This window comes from Larus michahellis, chromosome 3 (assembly GCF_964199755.1).
Source record: "Larus michahellis chromosome 3, bLarMic1.1, whole genome shotgun sequence".
NCBI lineage: Eukaryota > Metazoa > Chordata > Aves > Charadriiformes > Laridae > Larus > Larus michahellis.
In genome coordinates this window covers 91,918,140-91,937,353 of record NC_133898.1, presented here as the reverse complement: position 1 = coordinate 91,937,353, position 19,214 = coordinate 91,918,140, and the positions used below count along the sequence as shown (strand labels likewise).

General features: G+C 41.2%; 2 protein-coding genes across 11 annotated transcripts in view; one reads left to right on the top strand and one right to left on the bottom strand.

The window, feature by feature from the left end:
- The window catches only part of RARS2 (arginyl-tRNA synthetase 2, mitochondrial), a 39,349-nt gene extending 22,806 nt beyond the window's left edge, over window positions 1-16,543 (bottom strand). For 2 of the 4 annotated variants that reach the window (XR_012586305.1, XM_074581194.1), the window contains exons 1-8: window positions 16,430-16,543; window positions 15,169-15,242; window positions 14,469-14,574; window positions 11,019-11,102; window positions 10,042-10,139; window positions 8,900-8,955; window positions 7,306-7,389; window positions 1,627-1,703 (exon numbers count right to left, since the gene is read on the bottom strand). Coding sequence is in view for 3 of the 4 variants with exons in the window: in XM_074581194.1 (XP_074437295.1) it covers window positions 1,627-1,703; window positions 7,306-7,389; window positions 8,900-8,955; window positions 10,042-10,139; window positions 11,019-11,102; window positions 14,469-14,574; window positions 15,169-15,242; window positions 16,430-16,468 (618 nt within the window). In the remaining variant the exon portion in view is untranslated. Of the gene's footprint in view, window positions 1-1,626; window positions 1,704-7,305; window positions 7,390-8,899; window positions 8,956-10,041; window positions 10,140-11,018; window positions 11,103-14,468; window positions 14,575-15,168; window positions 15,243-16,051; window positions 16,285-16,429 lie in introns of those variants that run through there. The other 2 variants (XM_074581196.1, XM_074581197.1) reach the window with 2 other exon arrangements.
- A 35-nt stretch (window positions 16,544-16,578) lies between these two features.
- ORC3 (origin recognition complex subunit 3) overlaps window positions 16,579-19,214 on the top strand; it is a 39,243-nt gene continuing 36,607 nt past the window's right edge. For 3 of the 7 annotated variants that reach the window (XM_074581187.1, XM_074581188.1, XM_074581189.1), the window contains exons 1-2: window positions 16,580-16,839; window positions 18,908-18,962. In XM_074581187.1, the coding sequence (XP_074437288.1) occupies window positions 16,816-16,839; window positions 18,908-18,962 (79 nt within the window). In that variant the 5' untranslated portion in view covers window positions 16,580-16,815. Of the gene's footprint in view, window positions 16,840-18,907; window positions 18,963-19,214 lie in introns of all 7 variants that reach the window. The other 4 variants (XM_074581186.1, XM_074581190.1, XM_074581191.1 and 1 more) reach the window with 4 other exon arrangements.

Genomic DNA, 19,214 nt, shown 5'->3' with positions numbered 1-19,214 from the left:
ATACACAGCAATGCACAACCATGAGAACATGACTACTTTTTCTCATCTCTTTAAATCGTCCTACAGCTCTAAAACACCTCCATGTTGACAATCTATTGATTTTATTGAGCAGGCCTCAGGGATGAGGGAAGAAGCGAACAAAATTTATCTATATCAAAGAAGCTGTCAAACTCAGAAAGAAGGAGACACTCTGCCACATAAACAATCTGCCTAATATGCATTCAGCTGTAGAGTATCCAAGTATTCAAAGACAGTTTGTTCCTTTGCCAGTAAACAGATTTATGCGAAACAATTATCCTGTGACATACTGTCTGAACACCAGCATTAGCAATAGTTCCCATATTCAGCTCAGAGGGTGAAGCACAGCTCAGCTTTGTAGTAAGTGAACACTTGAGAGCGCCACACAAGAACCCTAACAAAGCCCCATTAACACGTGAAATCTTTCTTTTAATGGATGAGGGCTTGAACATTAGCCATTCAGAAAATTTTGTCCACTTATCCTTATGGCTGTTGGATTTGTGCAGGTGAGTACATAAGTCACGTTCTCTTGCGCATCATATGCGCATTACACCAGCACAGTTGTCAACCAAAGATCACTTAGAAGTATCAAAACATTGACAAAAACCTTTTTTGCTCATTGCACTGTATGAAACAAGAAGTGACATAGGAACTGGCAACGAAGAAGAAATGAATACTAACTCAGATGTTATTAGGTATATTTGAATGGAGTAAGCCAAAAGCCCAAACCTGGAAAAACAAAACTTCTTAAACTACCTCAATCTTTATTGCTAACCTGGACAGTCCACCAAGTCGGTTTTGTTCCTGACACACAGAAATGCAACATATAGCACTTGCATCATGCTGGTGGGCATGGTGGGCAACCGAGAGGGCAACCTCCTGCAATGAAACAACCTTCCCTACTACTGAAAGGCATTTCCTGAATGCCTGTCAGCAGAAACTGCACCTTCTAGTGCTCCTGGTTCTTTCACACTCATGGAAGAAAGGAGAGCATTCTGCAGAGCCAGAACAGTATTCTGGAAAGTGATGGCCACTCCTCCTTAACCATATATGCTAAGGCTCCATATTAGATACAAAACACTTTAAAGATCCTTATCCCCAACCACAGTAAATTGTGTACATTCCACCAGCAATGGAAATTAAATATTATTTATTCTAAAAATATTAGCAACAAGAGGATTTTTATACCGTACATGCCTCTTCTTTTCACAACTTTGGTAACCAACATCCTACAGCATCAGATGTGAGACTCCATTTCCACTGCAGTTAACACAGTGAGGTCAGTGGTCACCTACGCCCAGTTAAGACAGTTGATATCGGTCAAGCTGGCTGTGGTGGTAGCAGCAATCAATGCAATCTAAGTATCCATATGATTACGTCCCTTATGGGGCGTATTTTTCAGCCTAATGAAAACTGTCTCTGCTGCTGTGGCCTAGTGAAAACTGCCTCTGCTGCTATGGCCCAGGCTGGCACTGGTCCTTCAGGCAAGGTCATTTAAATCCAACATGAGTCTCATGATGTTCCTGCAGACATACCATTCTGTACAAAATTTACAACTAAGTAATGAAATGTCCTCTGAAGTCCCTAGTTGGTCTTCTCTGAACTTACCTCAAAAAGATGTTGTAAAGGACTGGATTTTAGCTTTTCTTTGTTGCCAAAGCGTTGGAAACCAACACCCAATAAGCCTTGAATAACAATTAAATACAGAGTTAGACAATAGCCCAGAGTACATTGTTTTGTTTAGTTGCTTTCATAAGCAAGTCTAATTTTAACACCGTATGTAATAAAACAAATGCCTTACATTTTTAAGCAACATAATAGTGCATGCTACAAAACCAAATCCACTGCATGGAAAAAAAAAAAAACAACCACAAAACTATAATAGCTAGAAACTAGTAAGAAATACTGTGTTGATTTTCTCAGTTCCTCATAAATGGAACTTGTGTTTCTGGACTCATAGAGAAAATTATCTATTACACAGCAACCAGCTGTAAATGAGAAGCCACACGGTGGAAACTGTCCAGCAACAGAACATGCTCAAAACTCCTTGATTTGCTTCCTCCCTTAGTAGTATTGTCATTTCAAGGACAATAAAAACTGGGACACAATATGGTATTCCACATACCACTCGCAATATTTTCAACAAACTTTTTGCTGCGCACTGAGAATATGCAGCTTTTTTTCACGTATCCAATTTGGCTTTAGCACATTCCAAAAGTCACCTGAAAAGGCAAAAAATCCAAATCCCAATCTTTTTGTCTAAAACAGAAGAGCCCGTTAACTCCTTCAGTAATATAGCAATATTAACCCTGCAGGCTCTTAGATTTTCTGAGGCTCCTTTTAAGGCCATCTCATTCCTCTGAGCTGACAATGAGCAGGACTGATGAGGCAACATCCAAAGAATAGGGAGGCAGGTATCCCCTTTGAAAATCCCACTGCAACTAAACCAATAGTACTGTCTCAAGAACTTCCCCCTTACAAACACTGAGTGCGATAGAAGCTGTGTCAGAGTTAGGTAAGAAAAAGAAGTTAGAGTTTAGGAAATAAAATGAGTCTAATCCTATTGAAAGGGAGTTTATTTAAGGACAGCTTGTTCTATGAGCAATCAGAGCTTGATTTCCTAATGACTTCTCCTAGATATTAATGTACCTACAGATTCCACTTTTCAATGCTGGCTTCACACTCCAACCTCCAGCAAGACTGACAGTTTTTATCCAACCCAAACACATCCTTCCACACATTTCTGTCTTCCCCAAACTATCCCCAGCTCTTGTTACACTCACCAATTATTGGCAAGATCCAGCATGTGTTGGGACTGATTCTGACTTAGATGCACTGAATGGTTAGCCAGAAGGCTAAACACACAAGTTAACTTTCTCTCCCATAGGGCATTACATTGTATTTCTACTCTTACTCAGCTGCCAGCTGCCACAATATCAAAAGAAATTCGTTTTCTTGGACACATTTTTCTTTGTCAGATCTGGATGAAGTTGGCCAATGGGTTCAAAATTTATTAGGAGCAGAGTGACAGGAAGACAGATGGACAGACACTGTGACTGCATAAGCTTTGTTACCTTAAGAAACCTGCCCCAGAACTGCCTAAAGGTTGAGGACTTCTCTGCCAAGTTTCAGCAAAATATGTTTTCACTTATTACGTTTCAAAGCCTCTGACAATAGCAGTTGTAATAGAAATGCTGACAGATCGTTAATTATAGCACTGCTTCTGGGAAAGGACCATTATAATAATATTCCTATGCTATAATTTTGTGAAGCATGACTATATTATTTGCCGTAAAACCTGTCATATATTTGAGCTGAGCCAGCCCAAATAAAGAGGGGAGCACCCATTTTGAAAGAAACAGTTGGAACCACTAGGTGAAAAGCATGACTCTGACAGCTGTGAGCTGGACAACAGGTACACATGTAAATAACAGGCAATGTGATTTTTATACCTTCTGAAAACTTTGTATTAAAATCCATAAAATTCCTGATATTCAGACTTAGGAGTACAATTTAGTATCTTCAAAGACAGAGTGAACGAGCTCAGTTGAGAAGCCCTTTAACCACATTGCATTTCATTGCTTAATTGTCATTGCCACATTCATTATACAATAACATAGTGATAAAATCATGTCTAAGGGGCAAAAATGAATGAAATATACAATGATGAAACGTATCGAATTTTAGGTGAACTCATTCTGAATTCAGTTCCTATGAAACAAATCCTAAGTGAAGAAAAGCTCTGCTACAAACTACTCTCTGATCAGAAACAGGATTAGGAAAGATGAGCTGTGGAGGAAATAATTTAACAAAGGAAAAAATATTCTATTACTGTTCTCACAGTCATAAGAATGTTTTACTCAACTGTCTAAAACCCAGGAATTTACTCTAGAAGGAGAACGAGTAGAACTGAATACATTTTAATTATGTTATCTACACTGCTGAATCTCAATACACAAATGGAGTAGAAGTACAGTATTTACACTAAGGTTCATAAAGTTTCATACAACTCTGTCCCCATAAACAGCGGTGTCGGTGAAACTGAAGGGGGCAGCATAAGGGTTGGAATGAGCAAAAGTGCTTAACAGACATTGTACTTTGTGTTTGCCATTTAAAAGTAAATATATGGACACTGTTTTCAGAATGTACTGCAAAAGATGTGGGGGAGTTTTACAGTTTTCACAGGTGTACCAGATTTCAAGGATGAAGAAGTGGGCATGACTGTATTTTTTTAAATGCCTAAAAATATGTCAAAATCAGCTTTTGAGGGGAAATTTGAAAAGGTGAGGAGAATATGGATCAATTTAAAATGCAAGACTAACGACAGAAATCAACTAAGTTGTGTCCTATGGATTGGTCAACTGCCATATGAGAGGAATATGTGCAGATCCAGTAATTGGACATAAATCATCTCTGGTCAAGTAATAAATATCAACCCAAGCTGGGCTGCACATGAGATTTTTCAGTCCTCACTTATCTGATGGACATTTCAGAAGAGCTAGGAGTCTGTATATGTGTGTATGCAAACGCACAAGCATGCAAGATTGATAATCTTCTATGGCCTATTCATTTGCACATTCTCCACCTACACATCTCTCTTTTGCTACATTTTAAAGGAAAACAGTATTTTGTGGTAAGTGTTGGGATATCTTTAAAGATAAAAACTCTATGGGCATCAACCTGCCAAAATTTTACCACCTTTGGAAGAAGGGACAGGCAACTCAGGAGGAGTACAGAGATCTCGTTAGGTTATACAGAGAGAAAATTAGGAAGGCAAAAGCCCAGCTGGAGCTCAACTTGACCACTAACATTAAGGACAACAAAAAAAGCTTTTATAAATACATCAACAAAAAGAAAGCCAGGGAGAATCTCCATCCCTTACTGGATGCTGGGGGGAAAGTTGCAACCAATGACGAGGAGAAGGCTGAGATACTAAATGCCTTCTTTGCCTCTGTCTTCAATAGTCAGACCAGCTATCCCCAGGGTGCTCAGTCTCCTGAGCTGGAAGATAAGGATGGAGAGCAGAACAACCCACCCATAATCCAGGAGGAAGTAGTCAATGATTTACTTATGCACCTAGACGCACATAAGTCTATGGGGCCGGATGGGATTCACCCAAGAGTACTCAGGGAGCTGGCAGGAGAGCTCACCAAGCCTCTCTCCATCATCTATCAACAATCTTGGTCAACAGGGGAGGTACCAGATGACTGGAGGGTGGCTAATGTGGCACCCATCTACAAGAAGGGTTGGAAGGAGGATCCGGGGAACTATAGGCCTGTCAGCCTGACCTCGGTACCAGGAAAGATCATGGAGAGGATCATTTTGAGTGAGCTCTCACGGCAAGTGCAGGGCAGCCAAGGGATCGGGGCCAGCCAGCATGGGTTTAGGAAAGGGAGGTCCTGCTTAACCAACCTGATCTCTTTCTATGACCATGTGACCCGCCTTCTGGATGTGGGGAAGGCTATGGACGTTGTCTATCTGGACTTTGGTAAGGCCTTTGACACCGTCCCCCACACCGTTCTCCTGCAGAAGCTGGCGAATCATGGCATAAACAAGTGTACCCTTTGCTGGGTTAAAAACTGGCTGGATGGCCGTGCCCAGAGAGTTGTAATTAATGGGATGAAATCCTCTTGGCAGCCGGTCACCCGTGGTGTCCCTCAGGGTTCAGTTTTGGGGCCGGTTTTGTTTAATATCTTTATCAATGATCTGGACAAGGGGATTGAGTGCACCCTCAGTAAGTTTGCAGATGACACCAAACTAGGTGGGAGTGTTGATCTGCTTGAGGGTAGGAAGGCTCTACAGAGGGACCTGGACAGGCTGGATCAATGGGCCAAGGCCAGCTGTATGAGGTTTAAAAAGGCCAAGTGCTGGGTCCTGCATTTTGGTCACAACAACCCCAAGCAACGCTACAGGCTTGGGGAAGAGTGGCTGGAAAGCTGCCCAGCAGAAAAGGACCTGGGGGTGCTGGTGGATGGCCAGCTTAACATGAGCCAGCAGTGTGCCCAGGTGGCCAAGAAGGCCAATAGCATCCTGGCTTGTATCAGGAATAGCGTGGCCAGTAGGAGCAGGGAAGTGATCGTGTCTCTGTACTCGGCACTGGTGAGGCCTCGCCTCGAGTGCTGTGTTCAGTTCTGGGCCCCTCTGTACAAAAGGGACATCGAGGTGCCAGAGCATGTCCAGAGGAGAGCTACCAGGCTGGTGAGGGGTCTGGAGACCAGGTCATATGAGGAGAGGCTGAGGGAGCTGGGCATGTTTAGCTTGGAGAAGAGGAGGCTGAGGGGAGACCTCATTGCCCTCTACAGCTACCTGAAAGGAGGTTGGAGAGAGGTGGGTGTTGGCCTCTTCTCCCAGGTGAATAATGACAGGACCAGAGGAAATGGTCTGAAGCTGCGGCAGGGGAGGTTTAGATTAGATATTAGGAAGAATGACTTTACTGAAAGAGTGGTCAGGCACTGGAACAGCCTGCCCAGGGAGGTGGTTGAGTCACCATCCCTAGAGGTGTTTAAGAAACGTCTAGATGTGGCACTTGAGGGCATGCTCTAGTGGCAGAGATTGTAAATTGTTTGGTTGGACTCGATGATCTCAAAGGTCCTTTCCAACCATGAAGATTCTATGATTCTATGATTCTAAAATGCAGTTGCTGAGGAAGTTAGTTATGGTCTATGAATAATGAACTAGTTTCCAGAGCGAACAAAAACAAAACAGATAAAAAAAATGCCACAACACACACAAAGACAACCAACTACAAAATATACATTTTCATACAATTATTATATTGTTATGTACAGGTATGGCATAGGTGTTAGCAAGCTTACTCTTCCACCACTGTTAGAAATACAAAACCTGAATAAGGAAGACAGTATCACAGTAGACATGGAGCAGCTATGGTAATATGTATGCATTTTGTCTGGAGGCAGCAACAGAAGTCAGTTCAGCTATGAGAGCTCCACAGGTATAACCAGCACACTCAGAAAATATTTATACTGTCCTTTAAAAACTACACTTACATAATCTGAGAGAGGAGCTACTGAGGGACTGAAGCACTGTTGGCTAAATTTTCTCCTGTCGTTTCTTGTACAGTAGTATAGGTCACACTGCTGATGAATCAGTCTGGATTGTTTTGTTCATATTTTAAGGAGATTAACTACACTTCACATGCATGGAAACACAGCATTACCCTTTATGAGCCCAGAGTGAATCCAATGGGCCTGCAAAAACTGAAGCTGGAAACCTAAACCGTACTATACAGTAGAAAAGGGATCAGGAGAAACATATATCAAAACATACCAAACTGCATGCCCCAGTCACCAAGGTAATTTATTCTTGTTACTTCATGTCCCAATGCAACTTTGAGATTTGCTATAAAATTCCCTGGTAAGGAAAAAAAAAGGTATTATTATTCAGTTGTAGGTATCAGAGAGAGGTTCAGTCTCTCATCCCAACAGAACATTTTCAGTTTGTGTATGATCTGTATTCAAAATGAAGAAGAAAAGCAACCAGATGAACTACTCCACAGAATTTGCTAAAATAGTTCACGACTAAAAGCAATAGCATTCTGAGTGGGAAAAGAAAGGCTGGGCATTTGAAAGGCGCCATAAATGATAAAAACATATACATGTATGTGCATGCACATACTGCAAAGTATATGAACATGAAAAACACTTTTTAAAGTCTTCTTGCATTCTCACTAATATACATAATTCCCATACACAAGTATACATAATTCCCATTACAGTCAGGCAACCTCATACAAGGTTAAGCAAGTACTCAAATTCACAAACTGCTATGTCGTTAAGTAGAAAACAGCAAGTCCTGAATCTCTATATACTGTTAGAGCTGTACTGAGCTCTGCACTTATCACACTATGTGTCTAATATGCTCCAAACTTACCATATCGCATAAGCATGTCTTGGTTCTAACTGTTACTACAACAAAAACCCTTCATCTTTCTCCTGAGCTTAGCCACAACCATGGAATTACAAAGATGAAATACCCGCATCATTTCCTCTATTTTCCTCTGCTTCATGGGTACCTTTTAATTACTGACATGAAAGGATGCAGAAAGCTTTCTCTTCTTCTGTTGCTATAACACCATATTATAGCTTGCAATTACCATCCATTCTCTTACTATTGGACAAACATAGATGTACAGAACTATTTTTGAACATGTTTTTTTTCCTATAGCAACAGGTCCAGAAATTGAACCAAAGAGCCAAAAATATGTAATTTCACTCAGCTATCAGCCCATGAAGAGGCAGAATTATTAACTTTATGTAATTAATAATTATACCTGATACATTAAATATAATTTAAAACTAAGACATTATTAGCTGCACAGATGCTGTAGCATCTTCTGGTAATAACCTGTTGGTTTTTATTGTGAGAGAGGGAAAGGAAGGAGAAATAATGTTTTTCATTAGAGTACTGCACAATAAACATTCATTATTCCATTACAAAAGACAGCTACTATGTTAATAATACCGGCATAAAGTAATTAACATACAAAAGCACGCTTTTTGCAAGACAGCCACCAAGATATAACTATCTGACTGCTCTGCAGTCTGGTGCAAATTGGAAATTTAAAATTCAAAGGACTCTCATAACACCTCAATGAAAACTGCCCTGGGTGTCTTTGTCAAACAATTTTAAACTACTTTATTTAATGTTCACAGTCATAAAACTATATTACGTGTGACTTAATAAATCTATCAGCAACACATCACGCTCTTTTCTTCACTGTGTAATGAGCAAAAGGTTTTTAATTAGCAACTCAAGCCTGACGCAGCCACTCCACTAGAGTGAGAGGTTAGCAATGTTCCCCAGTCCAGTGAAACAGGAAGACCAAGAAGCCCTTTTAGGAGGCAGATAAACACATACTCACCTACTATTGTGGAACGCAAGTGTCCTATGTGAAACTTTTTGGCAATATTAGGGGAGCTGTAACAAATTTTCGCAAATAACATTTGTTCAATGTACCAGACTGTCAGATCAACAAGTCAAAAGAATTCAACTGATGCATATAGCAGAACTGAAATAAACCCACAATTTTCAATTTTCCCTTTAAAATTCCCTGATTAGCTGACAGCAAATTTTCCTATACAGCCAGTTTTTCCTCCATTATCAGTTAACAGCCAGTGTTACAAGGAAAGAAAATCAACCCCACACCAAAGAACTTCCCAAAACCCAGCTATACTAGTGGCAAAGGACTTACACTACCTTCTCACTCTTTGCATGTTTTGGACATATGGATCATTCTTATACCTTTATTAGAGATAAATTTCATACCAGAACAGAAGACCTTGTGTACAAGAATCAGTAACTAAAATCACATCTTCTTCTACCAACAGTTGCCCCCTCAAAAAAACCCTGTACCCACAATTATTCACCGCTGATAATAAAATGGAAGTTCAGCTATGAAAAGTCACCCTCCAAATGAAAGACAAGTGCTTACTTTCTGTGACTATGGAAGCCTGCAGAAGGAGTATAAGTGAATAAAAATATTTATACATAAAGAGGTCTGAGTCAGCCACTTTTCATTCCATGAGCAGATGACCATAAACAAAATTGCACTGGACAAATTTTGGAGCCAGCAACTGAGAAGATTTAGCAACACAAATGCCTGGCTGCCTTAGCAAGTTAGGGAGAAAGGTATTAAGGTGAAAAAAAGAAGTGGGTTAGTGGCTGAAAATTCAGATGATGTTTCTTGATAACGAAATAAAAGAAGCCTACTTAAAAACTGAATGCTGTTATGCACTAAATGAGAATATTCTTAGTGGAGGGCAGTGTGAGGCGTGAACTCTTTAAACACCAAAAATATATTCTGGGAAAAAGCCTCAATTCCCTAAACATCACATATATTCTATACTTGGCAAATGTATCAGAGTATCAAATACAGCTGAATATAATACCGTAAATATGGTTTCACTTCACAGGCATCATGTATTACAGCAATGAATATCAATCAGCAAAATATCAATCAGTAGACAAGGCAATTTTCTCAAAGGACTCATCACATGCGCTTACCTGAACTCAATCACTGCCTTTTGTCTAGGCACTGTAGAGAAAAGTTCACTTTTCACTCCGTACTCTGAGCCATCTTTCAAGACCTGCTGCAACACTGTCTAAATCACAAGGAAGACATAAAAAAAAGGAAAAAAAAAAGGAAAATATGTTTCAACAACAGAAAGCGTGATCAGGAAAACTGTTTAACAATCACACCAAAGTCTGATCCCACAGCCTTTATTCACATCAGCAATTAGGTGGCTGGTCTGCCAAGCAAACAAGATCTCATATGCATATGAAAATGCCATTAACTTTTGAAAGATGCATCTGATCACTTAAAAAGTTAGAGAAATTATAGGCAGAGATTTTGGTGGAAACTTAAAAGGAAGTGGAAAGGCTAGGATTTATCATTTTTTAGTTACATAACATGAAAGGGCAAGAGACTAACCTGGGGATAATTGGTGGGAAAGGAAACTAAGTCCAAAAGGGTGGGTAGAACAGTGAACTCATGTAAAATAAGAGCGTTCTCATGTAAATAGGATTCTACCCAGGACCCTCTGAATTTAAACTGCTTTCATTGTTCATCCAAGAACATAAGGTAGATTAATGTTTCAACCTTTTCCCAGCTTTACATCACTGTCCACTGTATTTCTTCATTAAGCCTTTTTAGGAATAGTATCTGTCTAATATTCTTTTGAGTTGTACACTGTAGAAACTCAAAGCAGGTGCCAAGCCTGCCTTTTAAAGCAGAGAGAGAGAGAGGAAGAAGAATTACAAATTATCAGTGAATGGTAGATACTTGTTTCCTCATAAGGATAGGCTTTTTTGAGCCTCATTCCAAAATGCAGGTCTACATAACAAATCAGCAACAGGGATCCTCAAGGAGAAGTTACAAAAGTCTTATATATAAAATACTTTTCTAAGACAACGTAAGTGTTCTATAGTTTTACATTGAGGAATTTATTTTTACCTTAATGCATCTGAAATATAGCACTCACCTTTGCTAATAATTCCCTGTTTATTGTAAAGTTCACTGTTCCTGGACCAGCGCTGATTTCACTCACTACGGCATCACATTTTAGCTAAAAGAACAAAACAAAATAGAAACTCTACATGAAAACAACTAAATTGGAAAACTGTAATTCAATCCATTATAAATATTAATTTAATCCACTATAAACATAAAATGTTATTTATTGGTTTGAAGCAATCACAAATGGATCATTTAACTAACCCTGTTGGAAAAGGGATGATTTTATTTTTTCCAATCCATGCTTAATAGCTCTGAACGTAACTCAGCCTGAAATGTCACACATGTTTTACTTCAGTCCCTGCATGTGTAAAGTCTGTTTTATTTTGACTGGGAGCAGTAGTTGATCTCTTTGTACACAAAAAAGCTGAGATACATTTGGCAACTTACACAGAACGTGATAGCACTTAAAAAAAAAAAAAAGAAAAAAATCAAGATCAATGTTTTAAAGAAAAACTGAGACAGTTTTGGACTGCTGTTTCTTAATGTTTCTGACTTCAATTACAATGTTCTGTAGTACCCAGTGATAAAAAATAAAGGTGTTAAAGGCAAATTTATTAAACATTTCATTTACAATTTCCAAAATGCACGTTTTGAAAATTCTGAACCCGTAAGAAATATTTGGGCACATATCCCCTAATGTCAACCTCCTCTCTACACAAATTTTGTTCTCTTCACAGGCTGAGTTTTGGATTTCAACCTCTCAGGTTTGAGAGTGTCTTATTAAACTAGCTGTCTTTCATAGCCAAGAAATTGTCTCAAAAAAAAAAAAAAAGGGATGGAAAGCACATAAAAGAGGACACAATCACTTTATCACTTGGTTAATATCTTTGAGAGAGGCAAGTTATACATTCCTACTGAAGCTCAACAGCATGAAGAAATTCTATCCCCATGCTAGGTCTCCAGCTTAGACAGTAACTTAACCAGGAGATGAAATCATAGTTAGCCTTGAAGTTCTTTAACCTTCACAAGCTACAATAACAACAAATTCCAATGTTTAATCACAAGTTGCATGAAAAAATATTTCTTGTATTGACTCCGAATTTCACACCTTTTCATTATATGAAAGGTCCTTTTTACTTATGTTACAGGGCAGAGAGAAAACAGAAATTCCCACTGGATTTTCTCCATACCATTTGTTCTGCTAAACGTTTTTTCTACATAATCTGTCATTTGTCATCTCAGTGTCTTTCACCTCTCTTATGAGTGCTTATCTGGCCTCTCCATAACTTTAAGTCTCCTCCAAGTGCCCTGTGGTTCTTTAGTAACCAGACCTCCCTATGCCTAAGGCTTGGACCAGAATGCCACTATGCTATACAGGGGCATAAAAACCCCACAACACAATGTTCCCTCCACAAGGAACTAACAGTCCAGAGATGAAACAAGAATCAGCCAGCCAGATGAAATCAAAAGCCCACGGAAACACAACAGTTCTGACCTTTCTGACAAGCAATTCTCATCACGTTAGAGCACATTATGTTTCATGTAGTATCATGTTGCCTTATTATTTAGGCTATTTCAGTCAACAAGAAATATTTCCATCTTTTCTGTCTAACCTAAATATCTGTATTTCAAGTATTGTGACCTATTTCCTCAGGAGCGACTAAGAACGTACTGTTGAACCTTGAGGCACTCATCAACTGTTTATCATGACAAAAACTGATAATTGCCTACATTTTTCTCTCTGCTAGTTTTTGATATGTGGTCATATTTTGCTAATTTCTACACTACTTACCTTTTTTTTGGATTACATGACCAGTCTAAACAAATTATACTAAATTCATCTCCTTTATCCACTACTCAACAAAAAACATTCTAAGAGATTAAAGTATTTTTTTTCCTGTGTCTAAACAGCATGGTCTATTCAGTTATGGGACTTATATTGATGGTCTGCTCTTCTTTACTGCTACAACTGCTCTTCCATTTAAACATGTGGGGATAAGTGCCCCAGGTTTATTTAATGAGCCACAAACAATAAAGGAGAGAGACAATTTATTAGCTTTCTAACCACTGGGAACAGCGACTGTTTTTAAAGCGACAGACTAGACACACACAAAAAATAAAAATAAAAAAAATTGTTACTGTGATGTTACAGTCTTGAACCAGACTGCTCAGGGAGGCTGTCAAATTCTTAGAAGCTTTTCAAAACCTGATAGGATTTCAAAAGCCCTGAGCAACCTCATCCAAACGCTCTCAACAGCCTGCACTGAGGAGGAGACTGGAACAGGTAACTTCCTGAGATCCTTTCCAACATGAATTATTTTCAGGTTCTAGATCAGGTACAACCTGAGCAACCTGATCTAGTTGAAGATGTCCCTGCACGTTGAATGAGGGTTGGACTAGATGACCTTTGAAGGTCCCTTCCAATTCAAACCATTCTATGATTCTATCATCTTTAAGCTGTTTCAGAACTTTTGATTGTACATCTGTACACCATCAGTTCTTCTTTCACCTGAGTCAGAATATTCATCTGCTACAAGAATTCATCTAAAATAATGGATCTTTTCAACACGTCAGCAGCGAAGAATGAAATGAAGAAATAGTTTAGCTTCTCAGTAGTATTATAACTGGTTTTATTTGTCCTTTTTAACTCCTGATCATATAGCAACCCAACTGATTCCTTCTCAACCTTGCTCTTTCTGATGCAGATGAAGAATCTTTTTTGCACTTTTATTATGCAATGTAGCTCCACTTTGTAACTAACTTTGCAACAACTTCCGAGTTAGTACTCCTCCTCTTTGGCATCAGCAATTTTCAGATTGTAAAGGATTTTTTTTCAGCTCAAACACTCCCTTAAACCTCAGCATGACCTTTCTGATCCCACTTTTGTTCAATTTTACGCACGCCAGCTCCTCCAAATTTTTATTTCCTTCCCTTCCTTTGAGGTTTATGTTACTTCTGTAGACCTTGTTTTGCATGCTGCTTCTTTTTATGCCGTAGTTAGTCTTAACACCTCAGCTACTACCATTTCCCAGACTAACATACCTGAAAAAATTGCTGTTCTAAGAAACCTCAATTTCAAGCATTAAGGATTTGAAAATCTGGCCTGTCTGACCCACAAGCTAAATTTCTCCATTGCCATCCTGGTGCTGGATTTTGCTGTCTTTGATTTTTCAAGCCAGTACACACTCAATTTTTTCCTGAGTACAGACCATGGCATACCCTTTAGATACCCTCCTAACTTCACAAATATTATTTACTCTCAAACTATTTGAAAACAATAACTTCACAAGAACCTTACCTAAAACTGCTTCTCCAATTCCCTGTGAAGATTCTGTGTACAATTATACTAGGTGCAGTCATTAAGCTACTCTGACCCAAGCAGATGTGTGGAGAAAGAATATACCATTTCTTGTTCAACCTCTAGTCTGTAAGTTTGTTATTTCATCAAATATGTAAGATTAATGCATTAGCATACCCTTTCAGCTAGCTTCTGAGCTTGAAGCTGAGGATCTTGTGCTAAGCAATTTCGAGAACTGTCTTCTGTCACAGAAGCAATGGAAAGCTGGAAATCAGCAACTTGCCTGAAAAAAAGAACAGATGAAAATCAGAAAAGAACCCTGTTGAAATGATGGGGAGATTTGGCAGATTCAAGCTCACTCTGCATACGACAAGTCTACTTGGCAAACATAAACCAGTCACAGATACCTAAAAGTTCACTATGTTTAGAAAGCTATAATATAAGGCCAAACATTACATTTGCTTTAACTAATACAATCAGGAAATAGATATGGTAGGAACACCATTTCAGAATGAACAAAATTTATGCTCACGAATAAATGTAATTTACTTGCTAACACCATTACACCTCTTAAGCAGGGCACTAAAAAAAAGCCCATAATAACTTCACATTGGTTCCAAGCAGTTTTACAGCCAGATCTGAAATATCTGCCATTCAACAGCTTCTTAAGCAATTATTTGTTTTGAGCTTTGTTTAAAAAAATACATCGATTTAATTAGATTTAGATATCTTCTTATAATTGGATGGCTACATTTGCTTTGGTTTGTTTTTTCTGTATTTCTTTTTCCCTAAAGTCCTGTTAAGCTCTTGCAATAATAAGCTGAACAGAAAATAATAAAACACAACATAATATTGTATGATAAAGTGTAAACACTACCGTTTTTTGGAGACGGGAACTGCAGATATGGACTTTATTAAATTTTCTGGTGGCAGATCCAAAACCTTTGAAAGCTAAATTCAAAATAAAGAACAGAGTGGCATAAGCAAAAACATCCAGGAAAAATACTGCTCCCTGTTTAAATACTGATGGGGGATGCATCATTATATCTGAAAGCAAATTTCAAACCAGATGAAAAAGCAAGTATTTATTAGCTATTATAAGCAAGACAATAAAAAACCCATAGAATGGCTAGATTTGGAAGGGACCTTAAAGATCATCTAGTTCTGACCTCCCTGCCATAGGCAGGGACACCTCCCACTAGACCAGGCTGCTCAAAGCCCCATCCAGCCTGGCCTTGAACACTGCCAGGGATGGGGCATCCACAGCTTCCCTGGGCAACCTGTGCCAGTGCCTCACCACCCTCACAGGAAAGAATTTCTTCATAACATCCAATCTAAATCTACCCTCTTCCAGTTTAAAGCCGTTACCCCTCATCCTATCATTACACTCCCTGAGTCCCTCCCCATCTCTCTTATAGGCCCCCTTTAGGTACTGGAAGGCTGCTATAAGGTCTCCCTGGAGCCTTCTCTTCTCCAGGCTGAACAAGCCCAACTCTCTCAGCCTGTCCTCATAGGAGGGGTGCTCCAGCCCTCGGATAATCTTCATGGCCTCCTCTGGACTCCAACAGGTCCATGCCCTTCTTATGCTGGGTGCCCCAGAGCTGGACTCAGTACTGCAGGTGGGGGTCTCACCAGAGCAATACAAACCCAAGAGATGTTAAAGGAGCCTTATAAAAAGCGAGACAAAACACCACACATATAGCTTGCTTTTTTTTTTTTTTCCTTCCCTCCATGAAGGATCCCATCGAACCCTCGCGTGCCTTTATCGACTTATCCAGCCGCGGCACCCCACTTAAGTTTTCCCGCACGTCGTAAGCGGGGGACGAGGAGGCACCACACCACACCACGGCCTCACTAATAGGCCACGAACGGCCGGATTCTTGCCAAGATGAAGGGGAAACCGCATTAAGTCGGTGAAGAGACCACCGTCCTCCCACGCCGGTCCCCTCACGCCTCCCGCCAAGGGCTCCCCTCACCGGCCGCCACCGAGGGGCGGGGCGGGGCAGCCCATGGGCCGGGCCCACTGTAAGACGCTCGGGGGGGGGTTGGGGGAGGGTGTCCGGGGGAGGTTGCAAATGGAGAAGGCTCGGTTATGGCGCACCCCTCCTCCGAGCAAGCCGAGGGAGGGAGCGGCGTACCTGAGAAGCGATGCTCCTCCGAAAGGAACAGGCTGCCATGGCTGCGCCGCCAGGCGGAAGGTCGCAGCCGCCCCTTCCCCTCGCCCGTCCCCCCCCGGCTCGCCGTTCCGCCCGCCCAGGGGCGGGCTGAGCCGTACCATTCTCAGGACGGGGGTGGGAAGGGGAGGACGGGAGTGCCTCTCCCCCTTTGCGCCCAGGAGGTGCGCAGAGGCAGAGGGCTGTCCCACCGCGCAGGGGAGGGGGGAGAGCGGCGAGGCGAGCCCAGCAGGCCGCGGCGTTTCACTGGAGCCGAGCGGCTGTTGCCGGTGGGTCCCGCCCTCTGCGGCTCCGGCGGCGGCGAGGCGGCCTGTCCGGTACCGCTGGGCCTGCGGCTCCAGAGAGGCGACATGAGCACGTGCTCCGTCTCCAAGGTGAGGGGGGTAGGGGCACCCTCCAACCGCCGCACCGGGAAGGGGAGGTGGGGGGCGTCTGCCGCCGGGTTTCGCTCCAGCCCTGCCTCGGCGGCCCGGGGCCTCGCACGGCGGGCGGGCGTGCCTAAAGCACTGGGTGCTCCCCCGCCTCGGCGGGACTGGGGTCTTCGCCCGGCCTCAGCGGCCCCTTCAGAGCCGTCCCCACCGGGCCGCCTGAGGGGAAGGGGGCGGTGGTGCGGGTGCTGGAGGAGCTGACCCGCAGAGTTGCCCCGTCTCCCCCGTCGCGTCCTGCTTCTGCTCCGCTCCCTAATCCCCATCCGCTGCCGTTTCCCTCATCCCCTGTGCCTAGGCTTGGTTGTCCTATCCCGCTGTTTGTTCCATTCCCTTGCTGTGCCAAGTCTTGGTGGCTCTTCATCCCTCCTGCTTGACTCAGGGCACTTTTTCTCACCACAGCCAGGCCTCCTGCCTTGCTCCTCTGTCCTGCTGGCAGAGGAAAATCGCTCGTACTTGAAGGGAACCGCACCTAGAAGTGAGCAGTAGCGTTGTGGCTGTAGGTTTTGCCACTTCCAGCTGAAGTCTGGCGGCATCGCTTGCTGCCACTTTGCAATGCTCATTGCGTCTTCCCCCAAAACAAATTTAACAGAGAAATAAAAATAGAAGCCCTGTCACTCACGTGTAATGTTAAAATATCTATTGTCACCTTAATATTTCTGAGCTGAAAAGCTTTTATCTGGCCTATAGTCAGGGTTGGCAGTAGGTACAGCGCATTTGCCAGAGCGTTGATAGGTAGTGAGACTTAAAATGTTGTATTGGAACGTCTAACTTCCTTTGACGCAGGAAGGGATGCTTTTATCATCGGAAGACTCCTCTCCTTTATATTGTTTTTCACTGAATTGTGACGTGCAGCTGGATCCTCCAGTGTGGAAGTCACTGTGCAGGTTATTACTTTTAGTAGTAAAGGGAAGTACTTCCAAACAAAGTTAAAACTTAACCCAAAACAAGTGGATTTCCCTTTCAAAAATGGCCGTTGCCATTAAGTAGTTAGGTAGTGAAAGGTGTGTCCCCCCTTGTCTCCCATGTCTGATATGTAGTACTTTTTTGCCATTTTATATTCTGGTCTCTGTTGCATTCAGTGGTGTAGAGAAATCCAATGCTTGTAAAGCATTAAATAATATTTATGTTTCATTTGACTTAAGCATACATTGTTTCTTCTTTTATATATATGATTTGTAGTTATTTTGGCCAGTTCCAGGAACCTCACAATGAGAGTTGGGGAATGCATGTGATTTCTGATCTATAGGAAATTATTATAACTCTTCAAAATGATGAGTTTTTATTGGAGAGGATGAGGGAAGAAATTTCAGATTTTCTAGAGGAAAAAGAAAAAAATCTTCAAGAATTCAAAGCTTAATACTTGTGTTTTATTTCCTCCTCCTTTCTGATGAAACTGATCTAACTGGGACATGATTTCTGTCTGGAGGACTTCCTTGGAGCCAGGGTTTTTATTTATCTGAACCTTTTCCAATCCATTTATCATTCTGCTTTGAACCACCTTTACTCTTTTTGGGATGCACTCGTCCTCTGTAGCTAGGGTGTGTCATTGACTTTTGTAAGTCACTTAATAATACTTGCATTATTCTGCCTCACCTTTTCTATTCCTCCCAGCATTTTGCTTTTTTTCTTTTGTTGTGTTTTTAGCTGAAACTGTACTGAGAAAACACTATTGATGTGTCCTCAGGGAATCATTTTCTCTTAATTCTAAACCTGTTGGAGGTTATGGGAAGTTTAAAGAATCTGCTGCTGTTCTCTTTGATGGTTGAATTTAAGAATATATCGGAAAGGTGAAAAAGTTCCTACCAGATATGCTGGGATGCTGCTTCCACTAGTTTTTCAGCTTGAAACAGAAACATAAAGGGACGACATGCAAACTGATATCCTTAAGATGCTGGCAATTCAGTTCGAATTGTTGGTTTAATGGAGCACTGGAATTAAAGGAGACTAAAGTGGCCTTAGGCACCCATCAGATTGACACTTATGTTGAAGTTTATATTTTTTTGCTATTCTCTAGGGATGCTTTGTTTTTAAACCAAGTCCCAAGAAGAGAAGGGTGTCTCAGAAAACAGGTTAGTGCATTTTGATATGTGTTGCTATGCTTGGGTTAATCCTGGAAGGTTCACCGCATCTGATTGAATTCTGTCATAGTTGTGTGAGAATTTCTGTTGCTGCTTGATGTCAATATTGCTGAAAACTCATTTCTTCAGAGGAACCCCAGCAAATTGTTGGCTAGTGTAAATGTGGGGTTTTTTCATCTTCATCAATCAAGATCATATAGCTATGTTTGTCTTTGCAGCTACCATAAATTGTTTACTGACTGA